This window comes from Vulpes vulpes, chromosome 15 (genome assembly GCF_048418805.1).
Source record: "Vulpes vulpes isolate BD-2025 chromosome 15, VulVul3, whole genome shotgun sequence".
NCBI classification, from domain to species: domain Eukaryota; kingdom Metazoa; phylum Chordata; class Mammalia; order Carnivora; family Canidae; genus Vulpes; species Vulpes vulpes.
The window spans coordinates 91932018-91947932 of NC_132794.1; the positions used below are offsets into that span (position 1 = coordinate 91932018).

Genomic DNA, 15915 nt, shown 5'->3' on the forward strand with positions numbered 1-15915 from the left:
TCCTTTTTTTAAATGGAAGTTAGGTTCTGTGTTACATTTTCCTTGCTGTTGCAGTACATCTGCTTAAAAGGGAAAAAAAAGGTTCTCAACTATCTCCAACTCCCCATTTACTTGGGGACACTGCAATTGTCACAGTTACCACCCACCTTCTTATCATGAAAACAATCCTTTATGTGAAAGTACCCAGATGGAACTCGGACTCTGGGGAATGCAGGATCCCATACACCTTATTCCTGTGCAGCTGTCTCATTATAACCATGATCAGAAGCCAGTGCCTTCAAGGTCCTGAACTACTTGCTTATTTTTTCCAACTCTACCCAGCTGAGAAATAACCAAAATTGTCACCCTTTAAGAAATCTGTCAGTGAGACCATGTCTCAGTGGAGGTATATGATACAAAATCAAGAACTTTACTTCCTGCCAAAATGAGGTGAAAAACAGTAACAGACCCGTCCTGCTCACTGGAGATCCAGGGAACAAGGACACCTCATGAAACCAAATGATATGTTCCTTTGGAGCTAGTACAGGCAGAGCAACAAAAGCACAGCTACTCCTTCCTTTGTCTCTTCTAGTTGACAAGATACTAATGGACCTATGAGAGCTGACATTTCTCTGGATAGGAAGTGACTTCATGTGCAGAGAAAAGAACAGAGATTTCTCACTCTTTTCAGGGCCTTTTTGGTAGGAATCTTTTTCTCCCTCTAACAGGCTAAACATGTTAGAAATTCTTATCTTTTGATTCTGCCAAGTTTCTGAGGGGATGAAAGAAAGAGTCAAAATAGTATAAATTTTAGAGTTAGCCAAATGTGGTGATTTAAAGGGAAAAAAAAGTTTCCTGGCATTCTTTTTCAGTCCTAGGGCTTTCTATACCGCTGTACAGAATCTTTCATAAAAAAATTGTGGAAACAGAAAAATGCCTTCTAATGACCCTATATTAAAACATTCTGAGAGGAACTATGCACAGAAGAAAGAAGCCTCCATCTTTTTTGCACATGGAAGCTAGCACAGTCTTAATTAAGCACATCCAGCCTAGAATACATCTTGTAACATATTCCCCTACATCAGAGAAAATTTGGGGGAAAGAGGAAGAACAATTTAAAAAGCAATTTTAAAAACAAAATAGCAACAGCAGCTGCCAAAATTCCCCTTCCCATCTATTCTAGCTGTTTACTGCTGTGTCCTCCTCTCCTCCCTATACCTTCTTCCAAACTAAAAGAAGCAATATTGTAGAGTTATATAAGATGTTACCATTGGAGGAAGCTGGGTGAAGGGTGCAAGAACTTGCTATACTATTTTTGCAACTTCCTGTGAGCCTATAATTATATCAAAATTGAAAGTTTAAAAAAGAAACTAAACAAACAAAAAAAACCTGACAATTAAAAGCTCAAAGGATAGTTTCCCCAAATCAGGATGGGCCCCCACGCTGTCAAAGCTATACTTATACAAGAACTCACAGATCAATCTATGGCTCAGATCAGTGTTTCTCTTAAAAATTTTCAGTCCTACATGACAACACCTATAATAATGTAACAAGCTTCCAACAAAAGCCTCTCAACTCCCAGTCTCAAGGTAGATCTAACCATGAAGTCACAGGCTTCTGCTAGTGATGAGAAAGCCAGCTGGAGCCACAAAGCTATGACACTCTCTGGGTTTTCCATTTTTCCCAGTAGGTATCTAAAAGGTCAGGCCATGTACAATTTCTCTCTTTTTCAAAAGCTGTGAATGCTTTAGATGCTATTTAGCACAGTGAAGCTGAACAGATTGTTTTGGGGGCTTTGGGGGGCTTTCTTCCTGTAGGGAGGCAAATGTTGCCTAGTGATCTGCATCTGAGCATACGAGTCAAGAACTCTAAGTTCTAATCGTGACTCTGTTTAGTATCTGGTTCCATGGTCCTTAGCAAGGCACTAACCCTTCTATATACCTCCGCTCCCTTTCCCAACAAATGGTGATAAAAATGACTTATCACCCAGGGATGTGGCAAAGTGAAAGGGTAAGAAGGACTGTGAACCATAGATAAATGTCGAATATAAAATGTCAGTATAAATCTGCCTTTAAATCGACCCATATTTTCAGACTGTGGAAAGCTACACTATTTAAATGCAGGCTGCCTCCCCAGTGTCCCTTCTGCCTGCAGTGGAAGTAAAATAAGCTGACTCCACGAAGCTCTGTTCAGGTCTTTTCCTCTCTTACAACTATATGCTTCTCTCTAAACATTCAGCTCATTCTTTGGTTAATGGCTTAGAAACCATCAAAGTTTCCATATTTACTTAGTTAAAAGCAATCCATTTATCTTTAAGTAAGGAAGAAACAGACAAAGGAAAGAAAAATCATCCACCACTTTGTTTCATATCAACAATTCAAATAAAAAGTTGATAAAAGTCAGCCCAACAGAAACATGACAACAAACATCCTACTGGATTCTATTATTGTTGTTGTTGTTGTTGTTATTGTTTTGAGGCCCAAACACAACACCCTGCTCCTTTAAGAGAATGCTGATTCATCAGTGATGGAAATTCTACATGTCCACATATCCATTTACTCATTTCAAATGTTTTCTGTGCCATTATAAGCTAAGTAGTGTGAATAAAGCAATGATAAAAACACACACCCTACCCTACAAGAGCTTTTTTAAGAGGAAAGAAAAATATTTAAATAAATCATTACTCATACTTAAGCAAATATAGCAAAACAATGCAATATGCTAAAACAGAAACCCAAAGTGCCAAGTAAAAGGAAAGATACAGAAAATAAAATATAGTGACCAACATGCTCCATATCCCCAAGAAGTTCAGAGAGGAGATTGTGAAGCTAAGTTCCCAGGAAAAATACAGTATGATCAGTAAATAAGGAAAAAATATTGGGGGTCCCTGGTTGGCTCAGCAGTTTAGCACCTGCCTTTGGCCCAGGGTGTGATCCTGGAGGCCCAGGATCGAGTCCTGCATCAGGCTTCCTGCATGGAGCCTGCTTCTCCCTCTGCCTGTGTCTCTGCCTCTCTCTGTCTCTCATGAATAAATAAATAAAATCTTAAAAAAAAAAAAAAAAGACAGAAAGAAAAATATTAAACCAGATAGTAAGATGTTCTGTGAAAACAGAAATAATTGGGAGGCAATGGAACCTAAAATTAGGATAGGAATTCATAACACAGGATCATGGATAGCAGCTTCAGAGGGTCCATGAACTCTCTGAAATTATATGCAAAATATATATGCAAATGGACATTTTTCTGGACACAAAGATCATATCTTTCATTATATTCTCAAAGGTAAAGACCTATTTCCTAGGATCTTCTCCTAAAACCCAGTTTCCTATTTCTATAGAGGATAGTTTTAAGACCTATCTTTTATCCAAAATAGGAGATCTGGGTAGCCCAGAGGTTAGAGAAGAGCTCTTGAACTTTCCATAACTTGGTGAAAAATAGTGATTGCTAAAAAAGCTGGCAATGAGAGAGGCAGGCCTTCTTCCTTTCCCTATTCCAGTTAAGTTAGCCTAAATATATTTCCCCACATACTCAGATACTATGGTGACAGGCATCATATTAATAGACCATGGCAGCAGGGAGAAGGTCAGGGCTTGTATCTGAAAAACCAACAGAGCAGGCAGGATTAAACCCCCAACGAATACATCTGCCTCAACCTCATCCACAAGACCAAGCCTAGGAATTCCATATGGGAATTTAGAGGACTTCTGGTTACCTCACCAATAACAAAGAGTGATTGTACCTAAACAACACAGGAATAAAAATCACTATTTGAAGTGCAGTGATCCTACACACCCACATTCCAAACAACAAAAGGCATGTGGGCTCTAGCCAACTGCTTCCTAGACACCCAACCACTTCTGTGTATCCAATCTAACAACACATGCCTTAACAGTTTTATTTATAAATAAAATTCAATTAAAGTTTTCAGCACATGTATGGGCATCTATACACATAAGCATATTTATCATGGTGAGGTTCACACACCTCCAGCAAATCCTTAAGTCTAGAAAGCAAAGAATGAGTAAAAACATGGGCATACCAACATATGAAGGGTACTGACAGCCAAGGAGTGGGTGAATCCACCATAGCCATATTTATATTCACTGATTGCAATATTATACATTATTATGGGTTCTGATGCATCAGATGTAGTATAGTATTTTGCAACTTTCCTTAACACCTGCTGCTCTGTATCTCACTGTATACCCCACTGTATACATGAGCCAGCGTTCCAGGAGGCTCACCCAGTCTATACAGGAAAAGAACCTAACCTCACTTGGCAGAGAACTCGAGTACAAGTGCCTATGCCTCAGGAACAAGAAATCATCCCAGTATCACTAATGACCCTCGTATACATCTCTCAACCTATCAAGGGCCTTAGAATGCCAGTCAATTAGTCCTGAGACAGCGCATAATTACAGAGCTGCACATGACAGAAAGTACTTAAAGACATGAAGTCAACTGACCAATATAGGATAAAAATGGTCTTCTGCCTCACAATTTCCTAGCCAGAATGGGGAAATGCTAAGATCAAGAAAAGATAAATACAAAAGACATTTTTAATCTCTTTAAAAGATAAGTGACTCTTTAAACAAAAATGATAGCAATGTATTTTGGGGTTTATAACATATGTACCAGTAGAATATATGACAACAAGAGCACAAAGGACAGGATACAAAGTGGAAGAAGGAACAAAAGTAATGGAAAGCCCTGGGCCCCAGGGAGACAGATCAGGGTAAATGGTAAAAGGCAACGCAACAGGACAATGAGGAAGAGGACCACAGATGTTCAGGATAGGAGAAAAGCCAGAGAGATCCCAGGTACCAGAGACAGGATGGCTGGAATAGAAACGAAAGAAAATAGAATACCAGAGAAAATCAAACCAGAAGAGAATCAAAAGCAGGCAGAAACAACTATGACCACAAACTCATTAGTACTACAATGGGTAACTTCATTCCAGTTTAGACATAAACCATTTGTACTTGTTGTAAGTCCTACAACTATACCAATATCCATAGATTTGTTATCATTTTTATGTTTTCTCTTTAATCCTAATTTTTTAGAACCCAATAATCATATATTCATAGGCAACCACAATAGTCCTATATATTAACAAGAATTGTTCCTACCTAGGAAATTCTACTAACTTTAGTCATTTCAATCTCTTTTGATCTCTTTAGATCTTCTGACGTTCCCTCAATCTCAAACTCTCACACAATCATACTCTTTTCTCCTAAAATACCAAACTGCCACTATTGCCACTTAGTGTTATTCTCCTGTTCACCCTTCACCACCATAGGCAGTAACTGCAAAGAACTTGCTAATCCATTAATTAAAGATCTCTACTTCCCATTTTAGAGGACTAAATTTAGAAAACCAAATTGGGTTGGGAGGAAGCCATATGTCACAACAAGGGAGATGAATTCCATGGAAGAGGGTGGGGTTACTGGCCTGTTTCTTATAAAGCCTCTGACACTAACACACCCTCCTGGGCTGAGAATACTTAGTAGCTCTTCCATGGGTGGGGCAACCATTCATCACTGTAATCATCTGAAGAAGACTTATTGTACCATCAGATCCAAAAAGCCACAGGACCTATCAGCAAGCAAATGCCTCAGGGAGCATGTCTCCCCGGCTTGCCTGAAACCTCCAATTTAGTTACACAAAAGAAAGGGGTGGCAAGCCAGCATTAATTGTACCCTTAGAGAAGAGCCACCCCCTCACCCCCCCACCCCCGCAGGGGTAGCTATGACTTTACTGGGCATCCAAATGGATACAAAGACAAAAGTAAACACTGTAATTTGCTGTTTTTGTCTCTGGCACAGGGGGTGTGGCACAATTGACACTATCTGTAAACAGTAATAATGCCAGATGTAACACAAAGAACAGGATTCCCCCATCTCTCCACCCCTTCTCCATCCCCTCTCCCTGACATTCCTCCTAAGATTACTCATCTTGAGGAAACACACAGAAGCCTCCCTATAGTCCATATGCTGCTACCACATGGAATCAAGGGGGAATCCAAGTTTGTACTGACTCCTCCTACCTCACTCTCACTCAAACCACGAATCATTAGAACTCAAGATATATTCAATTGTTTATACCAGCTGACAAAAAAATACAGGGAGAAGAAATTTTAGAGGAGGTATGGAATAGATACATGACGTGCCCAGATCTAGAAAAGAACAAGGCTGAAGTGACAAAAAGTATAAATGAAAATAGAAGCATCTGGGGTGCCTGGGTGGCTCAGTGGGTTAAGCATCTGCCTTTGGCTCAGGTCATGATCCCGGGGTCTTAGGACTGAGCCCTCCATTGGGCTCCCTGCTCAGTTGGAGCCTGCTTCTCTCTTTGTCTGCTGTTCCCCCTGCTTATGCTCTCTCTCTCAAATAAATAAAAATCTTTTAAAAAGAAAAGAAAAGAAAGAGGGAATCCCTGGGTGGCTCAGTGGTTTAGCGCCTGCCTTTGGCCCGGGGCGTGATCCTGGAGTCCCGGGATCGAGTCCTACGTCGGGCTCCCTGCATGGAGCCTGCTTCTCCCTCTGCCTGTGTCTCTGCCTCTCTCTCTCTCTCTGTGTCTTTCATGAATAAATAAATAAATAAAATCTTTTTAAAAGAAAAGAAAAGAAAAAGAAGAGAAGAGAAGAGAAGAGAAGAGAAGAGAAGAGAAGAGAAGAGAAAAGAAAAGAAAAGAAAAGAAAAGAAAAGAAAAAGAAAACAGAGCATTCTAAACATTTTTTTTTTTAATTTTCAGCTGTGCCTAGGCCTAGGGGCTCATAAAAGAGGAAAAGAAGACAAATTCAAAAGATTGTTACCTGACCAGAGTTCCCTCCAGGTATAATGCAGACGTACTCTACATTTCTTCTGGTAGCAAAGTAGTTTATGTACTACCTGAATGCAGCGTCTGTAACAGAAAAAAACTGGCATAAGCCTAAAGTGTGATGCAACTCACTACAGATACATTTTTCTTCAGCCAGATAGCTTTGCTAAGGCCACTAAAGATGCTGGAGATTAATTTGTACACGTGCAAATGAAAGAAACTTCAACTTTCTGATGCATAAGTTGCCCCTACACACAGACAACTCACATACACACATACACAATGCTTGTGCTAATTCCCTTTATCACTAGGAAAAAAGGGCTATAATCGCATATAGGTCAGCAGTTGATTAGGTATTACAGATAAAATTCCCTTGAGTATCTTTCCTCAGAGGAAAGCATACATCAGTGAACCGGCATTAGACTACTCCATTCAATGCTGCAAACACAGGATATAAAAATACAAAATTTAAGACCTTAAGTCTTGGGCAGGCCAGGTGGCGCAGCAGTTTAGTGCCACCTGCAGCCCAGGGTGTGATCCTGGGGACCCGGGATCCAGTCCCGCGTCGGGCTTCCAGCATGGAGCCTGCTTCTCCCTCTACCTGTGTCTCTGCCTCTCTCTTTGCTCTCTCTGAATGAATAAATAAATAAATTAAAAAATAATAATAAGACCTTAAGTCTTTAGATCTTTTTTATAAAAAGATTTTATTTATTTGAGAGCAAGGGAGGGCAGGAGGAGGAACAGAGGGAGAGGGACAAGCAGATTCTTCTGAGTGAGGAGTCCCAAGCAGGGCTTGATCTCACAATCCTGAGATCATGACCTGAGCTAAAACCAAGAGTCAGACGCATAACCAACTGATCCTGAAGAGGTGCCCCTCTTCAGATCTATTTAAATTTGTTTTTAATTTAAATGTTTAAATTTTAGTTTAATTCATAATTAACTTAAATTTTATTTACATTAAAAGTTAAATTAAAAATTCATTTTTCAGTTGCACTAGCCACATATCAAATGCTTAATAATCACATGTGGTTAGTGGGTACCATACTGGACAGCACAAACATATAGAACTTTTCTGTCATCACAAAAACTTCTACTGGATGGTACAATTCTAAATCATGGGAATATTCAACATTACTAACATCACAATAGCATATATCTTTGGGAGACTATTTCTAAATAAACAGTTAATAGTTGAGGTTGAGGTGAAATATATTTTTAAACATTATAAATCTTTTTTTTTAAACATTATAAATCTAACAAAAAATGTTTTTCATCTCTGACTGGGGGGAGGGTTTTGAAAGCATAAAAAGCCACAGAGGAGGAACGCCTGGGTGGCTCAGTGGTTGAGCATCAGCCTTTGGTTCAGGTCGTGATCCTGGGATCCAGGATCAAGTCCACATCGGGCTCCCCGCAGGAAGCCTGCTTCTCCCTCTGCCTATGTCTCTGCCTCTCTCTGTCTCTCATGAATAAATAAATAAATAAAATATTTTTTTTAAAAGGTTGAGTCCTAATCTGATAGCACTGGCATCCTCATAAGAAAAGGAAGAGACACCAGAATGCTTGCGCTCTCACAGAGAGAAAAGGCCCTGTGAGGACATCACAAGAACACTGCCATCTATAAACCATGGAGAGAGGCCTCTGAGGAAACCAAAGATGCTGGCGCCTTGATTTTGGACATCCAGCCTCCAAAACAATGAGAAAATAAATTTCTAACATTAAGCCACCCAATCTGTGTTTTTTTGTTATCACAACCCAACCAGACTAAAACATAGATATATAATGTAACCCCATGAAGCTTTTTTTTTTTTTTTGAAGATTCATTTATTTTAGAGAGACATTTATTTTAGGGAGTGCATGAGAGGGGAAGCATACTCTCACTGAGCAGGGAGCCCACCAAGACACTGAGATCATGACCGGAGCCAAAACCAAGAGTTGGAGGCTTAACCGAATAAGCCATCCAGGTGGGGCCCCATGAAGCTCTTAAAAATTATATTCATGAAGAATTTTTCACAACACAAAAAAATATTTATGTTACAATGGAAAGTGAAGCTCTCTGGGCTTGGACCTAATTCGCGACGACATGGTTAAACACACCAAAAAGGTCAGAATCGTGGGTAAATATGGGACCCGTTATGGTGCCTCCCTCAGGAAAATGGTGAAGAAAATTGAAATAAGCCAGCAAGCCAAGTACACTTGCTTCCTCTGTGGCAAAACCAAGAGGAAAAGACGAGCTGTGGGCATCTGGCATTGTGGCTCCTATATGAATACTATAGCCAGTGGCACCTGGAGGTGCCATCACAGTAAAGTCTGCCATCAGAAGACTGAAGGAGTTGAAAGACCAGTAGAAGCTTGATCATTTAAAACACTGCTAGCCTACAATAAATGGGTTAATTTTTTTCAATATTCTATTTATTTATCCATGAGAGACACAGAGAGAGGCAGAGACATAGGCAGAGGAATAGAATTCACCTGTTATCTTACCACCCAAAAGGGAAGCACTATTAAAACTTTTTTTAGGGCACCTGGGTGGCTCAGTGATTGAGCATATGCCTTTGGCTCGGGTCATAGTCCCGGGGTCCTGGGATCAAGTCCTCTATTGGGCTCCCCGCGGGGAGCCTGCTTCTTCTTCTGCCTGTTTCTCTGCCTCTCTCTATATCTCTCATGAATAAATAAATAAAATCCTTTAAAAATTTTTAATGCTTGAATATAGTTGTGACTATTATCATACATTTAAATGTATACAATTTTGCATGCTGTTTTTCACTTTCCATTAAAAAAAAATTTAACAACCAGCCAAAGTAATTAGTAACAAATTAACCAATTTAGGGGCACCTGGGGGGCTCAGTGGTTGAGTGTCAACCTTTGGCTTAAGTCATGATCCTGGGGTCCTGGGATTGAATCCCCCAGGGAGCCTGCTTCTGTCTCTGCTTTTGTGTCTCTCATGAATAAATTAATAAAATCTTTTAAAAAAATAAAACAAAATAAAAATTTTTTTAAATGTTAACATCCTCAGGGCACCTGGGTGGCAAAGTCAGGTCAGCGTTTGACTCTCGGTTTCAGCTCAGGTTGTGATCTCAGGGTTGTGAGATGGAGCCCCGCAACAGGCCATCGCCCAGCGTTGAGTCAGCTAGAGATTCTCTCTCCCTTTCCCTGCCCCTCCCACTTGTGCTCTCTCCTCTGATATACTTCTCTTCTCTCCTTCCTATATGTGTATATATATATATTTATATTTATATTTATATTTATATTTATATATATTTATGATAGACACAGAGAGAGAGAGCGAGAGAGGCAGAGACACAGGCAGAGGGAGAAGCAGGCTCCATGCCGGGAGCCCAACGTGGGACTCGATCCCGGGACTCCAGGATCGTGCCCTGGGCCAAGGCACTAAACCACCGAACCACCCAGGGATCCCCTAAATAAATCTCTAAAAAAATTTTAACATCCCCTAAAAGAGCCACAAAGGAGCTTTTTAGAGAAGAGAAATATTTTACACCTTGACTGGGAGAGTTGTTACAAGGATGTATACATTTACCAAAACTCACCAAACTGCTTATCCCATTGCACTACTATTTACAAACCCCTGGCAAAAGGAGTCCAGAAACACATGGGCAGATCATGAGAGAATAATATGGAGAGAACTGGTATGTTAATCTGTAAACCAAAAATCTACTCAAGGTTTTACAATTTCTCTTTCTTTCTTTCTTTCTTTCATTTTTTAAATTTATTTGACACAGAGAGAGCACACGCACAAGCAGGGGGAGTAGCCAAGGGAGAGGGAGAAGCAGGCTCTTCACTGAGCAGCAAGCCTGATGTAGGGCTTGATCCCAAGACCTGAGCTGAAGGTAGATGCTTAATCAACTGGCTACCCCAGGTGCCCCTATAATGTCATTTCTTTTTTTTTTCTTTTAATGATTTTTTTAAAATTTATTTATTCACAGAAACAGAGAGAGAGAGAGAGAGAGGCAGAGGCACAGGCAGAGGGAGAAGCAAGCTCCACGTAGGGAGCCTGATGTGGGACTCGATCCAGGGTCCCCAGGATCAAACCCTGGGCTGCAGGCAGTGCTAAACCACTGCGCCACCGGGGCTGCCCTATAATGTCATTTCTTAAATCAAGTTCATGCCCCTTCTACTTTTGCCAAAGTGGAAGAAAAGTCCAAGTAGAAATAAAATCCTTGGCTGTGATGAATATGTAGAAAAACTGGAGCCCATATACATTGCTGATGGAAATGTAAAATGTACAACCACTTTGGAAAACAGTTTAGTAGTTCTTCATAATGTTAGACATAGAGTTACCACATAACCCCCCAATTCCACTACTAGGTATATACACACAAAAAATGAAACATATATCCATACCAAAACTTGTACATGGATATTGATAGCAGCATTATTCATAACAGCTGAAGATAAAAACAACTCAAATGTCTATCAACTGAAAACCTAGTAAATAATGCAATGGAATTTGCATTATGTAACTGATGAATGGATAAACAATACAATGGAATAGTACTCAGCCACAGAAAGGAATAAAGTACTAATACATGCCACAACACAGACAAACCTTGAAAACATTATGTCACAAAAGGTCACATGACATGATTTCATTTATATCAAATGTCCAGAATAGGCAAATATATAAACAGAAAGTAGATTGGGAGTGGGAAGGCAGCAACAGAGGTCCAAGGCTTAGACTGTACCCCTCTGAAAATTCAGGCTCATCACACAACCCAAAAGATTCAGAAGAAACTGTCAGACTTAAATCTTCATTCATTCATTCATTCATTCATTCATTCAACAAATACTGTTTACCAACTAACGATCTAGCACTTGGGGTACCTGGCTGGCTCAGTTGGAAGAGTGTACAATTCTTGATCTTGGGGCTGTGAGTTCAAGCGCCATGTTGGGTGTGGAGATTGCTTGAACAAATAAAAAATTTTTAAATTTTTCAAAAAAATTAAATAAACATCTAGCACTTAATTAGAACTAAACTGTCAAGTTCCTGGAAACTAGACCCAGATAACCTGCTAGTTTCAGGCAAATGAAAGAGGCTTTCCTCTTGAAACTGTTTTGACATGAAAGAATGGGCAGATGGGATCCCTGGGTGGCGCAGCAGTTTAGCGCCTGCCTTTGGCCCAGGGTGCGAGCCTGGAGACCCGGGATCGAATCCCACGTCGGGCTCCCAGTGCATGGAGCCTGCTTCTCCCTCTGCCTATGTCTCTGCCTCTCTCTCTTTCTCTGTGTGACTATCATGAAAGAAAAGAAAAGAAAAGAAAGAAAAGAAAAGAAAAGAAAAGAAAAAAGAAAAGAAAAAGGAAGGAAGGAAGGAAGGAAGGAAGGAAGGAAGGAAGGAAGGAAGGAAGGAAGGAAAGAAGAAAGAAAGGGCAGAGAAAACTGAAATAGAAGATACAAAATAAAGCAAGGCAAAAAGTGCAGGGCACAAAGTGGCTCCTCTCCACCTACTATTCCCCAAACGCAATTCAGCGGAAAGGCAGCTTCAACTAAAGAGTACTTTTGGACTCTCGTAGTTTTTATGGTTTTATTCTGAGACCAAGAGTAACCTAAGATCCTACAGCAGACACGTCACGGAATCAATCTGACAGGTCATGGAATCAAGTGAAAGTAGAGGTAGCTAATTTCTTCTTAGACTTCCTAGCAGAGGGGGAAAAGAGGAGGGCAAAAAAATCAAACCAAAATGAAAAAACACTACAATCCTCCCAATGTGGAACGGGAGCCAAAAACACTACCTAAGAGAATTAAAGTGCCTAACAACATAATGACACAAATGAAATCAACTAAATTTGTAAATTGACATCCTGGAAGTTTTCAAAATATTCCCAGTAATGGGCTTGCACTGCTACCTTACCAGCCTAATCAACTTGCCCCATGATTTAGATCTCTGTTCTTCCCATTCCTTATAGCTCTAAGTGGTCTTGTAGGAGTCCTTCAGATCAGAATTATAAAAGTACTATATAACAGATCTCTCTTTCTCTCTCTTTTTTATCTATTTAAGGAGGTTCCACACCCAATGTGGGACTTGAACTCATGACCCTGAGATCTACCAACTGAGCCAGCCAGGTGCCCCTATGATATGTCTCTCTTAAAAGACTTCAGTATCCTCAGGAGTGATATTAAAAATATTTTACAAAACATACAGAAATATAAATACAGAAATCAATACATACATCAAAAATTTAAATAACTCTTTTATTCTCTTAATAAACTAAACTGTATCAAAACTGCTTACCAAATGACATAAACTATAGTATAAATCACCCTAATAGTTTTCAAATCAATTGTTGATTTTTATTTAAAAAAATTTTTTAAAGATTTTATTTATTTATTCATGAGAGACACAAAGAGAGAGGCAGAGACACAGGTAGAGGGAGAAACAGGCTCCCCTCGGGGAGCCCGATGTGGGACTCAATCCCAGGACCCTGGGACCATGACCTAAGCCAAAAGCAGATGCTCAACCACTGAGCCACGCAGGTGCCCCTCAACTGTTGATTTTTAGATATTGTGGTGTGATCTTTTCTTTGATGCAGTTGTCACTAGCTACAAGATGTCCTAGTTCAAGCCATGATTTAATTTAGGAATATGTAAATTCCTCTATCAACTTCTCCATTAAATTGATAGTCATTAGGTACCTGGTACCGACAGGTTTGTTGCAGCTCGATTGAAAATGCCAGCCCAGCCCTTAGCCCCTGTGGAGCACCAAGGAAACACTACCCGTGCTTCTTCCCCTGCTGCCACCACCCTCTGGTTCAAAGGCTATCAATCCTCACTCTGACACTGTTCTAAAGCTCTGTTTTTGCCTCTGCAGCTACCCAGCCTGGTGGTCTCAATAACTTATACTATTTACCGAGCTAGAATAAAAACTTTAACAATTGCTACAATCGGGGGATCCCTGGGTGGCTCAGCGGTTTGGCACCTGCCTTTGGCCCAAGGTGCGATCCTGGAGTCCTGGGATCGAGTCCCACATCGGGCTCCCGGAAAGGAGCCTGCTTCTCCCTCCTCCTGTGTCTCTGCCTCTCTCTCTCTATCATAAATAATAAATAAATAAATCTTTAAAAAAAAAAACAACCAATTGCTACAATCTTAAAAATACACGCTGACGGGCAGCCCAGGTGGCTCAGCGGTTTAGCGCCACCGTTAGCCCAGGGCATGATCCTGGAGACCCCGGATCGAGTCCCACATCAGGCTCCCAGCATGGAGTCTGTTTCTCCCTCTGCCCCTGTCTCTGCCTCTCTCTCTCTCTCTCTGTCTCTCATGAATAAATAAATAAAATCTTTAAAAATAAATAAATAAAATATATTTTAAAAAAAACATACTGGCTGAATTACTCCAAATGTATTGCTTCTTTGGTTTTTTTTATGCACATAGTGGTTTCCTATTTCAACATGAGATTGTTCTGCTTTAACCTGAAGTCTTCTTTTTTTTCTTTTAAAGAATTTATTTATTTATTTATTTATTTATTTATTTATTTATTTATTTTTATTTCGCAGAGAGAGAGAGAGGCAGAAACACAGGCAGAGGGAGAAGCAGGCTTCATGCAGGGAGCCCAATGTGGGACTCAATCCCAGGACTCCAGGATCATGCCCTGAGACAAAGGCAGATGCCCAACCACTGAGCCACTCAGGCGTCCCATAATCTGAAGTCTTCTTGAGGGGTCCACTCAAGTCTCTACTTTCTTCCGGTGCCTACTTCCAGGTTTGGGAATCTCTTACTGAGAAAGAGAGTTTACTCTCATCAGGGAAATAGCCTCTGAAATTCTCCTCACTCCTAACTCCTGTGGCAGCAGTGGGGGTGGCAGCGAGAATCAAGGAACACAATGAGGAGTGAAATTAACTGGTTAAGTTTCCTCACCTCTTACAGCTCCAGGCAAGATTTCTCTCTCCTTCTCTCTCTGTCTTTCTCTCTCTCTCTTTGGTATAAGCACTTTTCCTCATTATTACTTTACCTACAACATTTATACACTGATGTGAAATTGTTTCATTGCTGACCCAGATTCTGGTTTTGAGTATTAAGTCTTTCCACACTCCCTATTTCTTCATATTTCACCAGAAGGATTATAAACTTATCTGAAATGGCAGAAATTCATTTTGCTTTCAATTTCTCATTCTGCGGTATGCTGCTGTAAAGCAGTACATAATGAGAAATGAGAGAAACAACCTGGCCTGATGCCCAGCTGGGAGTAGAGCAATTCACCTAAAAAGGACTTGATGCTCCAAAAGCCAAAATCTGGGAAGAGGGTTGGAGGAGGGGGTAGGGAGATCTGGATATATTCCCACTGGTAGTAAGGAATTTGAAAGTGTATTCAGCCTGAGGTTGGGACCTCTGTCCAGCCTCTGTCAGCTTGATGCTTCATTATCTTTTCCATCTTCCCTAACTTCAGGACATTCAATTGAAGAGTAGGTAGGAAAAGCAACTGAGAAAGCAAGGCAATACCAAAAACGGTAGTAACTGGGGGGGGGGGGGGGGGGGGAGTAATATTTATGTCAATCAGGTTCATTGGCTGTCATGTGAGGGTCTGAGTAGACAGCCACATACCTGTAACTCAACATGCTGAACTTCACACCATCTTATCATGTCATCCCACCTTCAACTGTTTAGCATCCGCCACTTAATCTACTCTCCTATACTTCTTCCATGCACCGTACACTCTAATCATACCAAATTATTTTCTACTTTCCAAACATGCCACACTTTTAAGCCTCCAAGCCTTTGAACATGCTGGTCCCCTGCTTGGCATGTCCCTCCTCCACTCTTCTATACAGAAAACTCCCACGGTTTCTTCATGACTCAGGTCAAATGCAACCTTCTCTGTTATCTCCTCTGATGCCCCAGTCAGTACTAGTCACACTGTTCAAATCCTTCTTTTGTCACTTATCACAGTAGTAGTTAAGAGTACTTAACTACTGTGGTCAGAGAGACTTGAGTCTGAATGTGGTGATGCAACTTATTCAGTGTGCCACTATGATAGCCAGCCTGCAAGACGGCCCCCAGTGGTCCCCACCTCCTGGCATTTACATCCTTATGTAGTCCCTTCCTACATTGTATCAGGGTTGGTCCATGGGACCAAGAGAAATGGTATGTCATTTGAGATATTATAAAAGACAT

At 40.6% G+C, this 15915-nt stretch overlaps 1 protein-coding gene and 1 pseudogene across 5 annotated transcripts in view; one reads left to right on the forward strand and one right to left on the reverse strand.

Moving 5' to 3' along the window:
- The window catches only part of ARMH3 (armadillo like helical domain containing 3), a 183590-nt gene that overhangs the window by 113193 nt on the left and 54482 nt on the right, over positions 1-15915 (reverse strand). For all 5 annotated transcript variants that reach the window (XR_011997554.1, XM_025992590.2, XM_025992611.2 and 2 more), the window contains one exon: positions 6791-6879. Coding sequence is in view for 4 of the 5 variants with exons in the window: in XM_025992590.2 (XP_025848375.1) it covers positions 6791-6879 (89 nt within the window). In the remaining variant the exon portion in view is untranslated. The remainder of the gene's footprint in view (positions 1-6790; positions 6880-15915) is intronic.
- LOC112915240 (large ribosomal subunit protein eL43-like) lies at positions 8876-9140 on the forward strand (annotated as a pseudogene).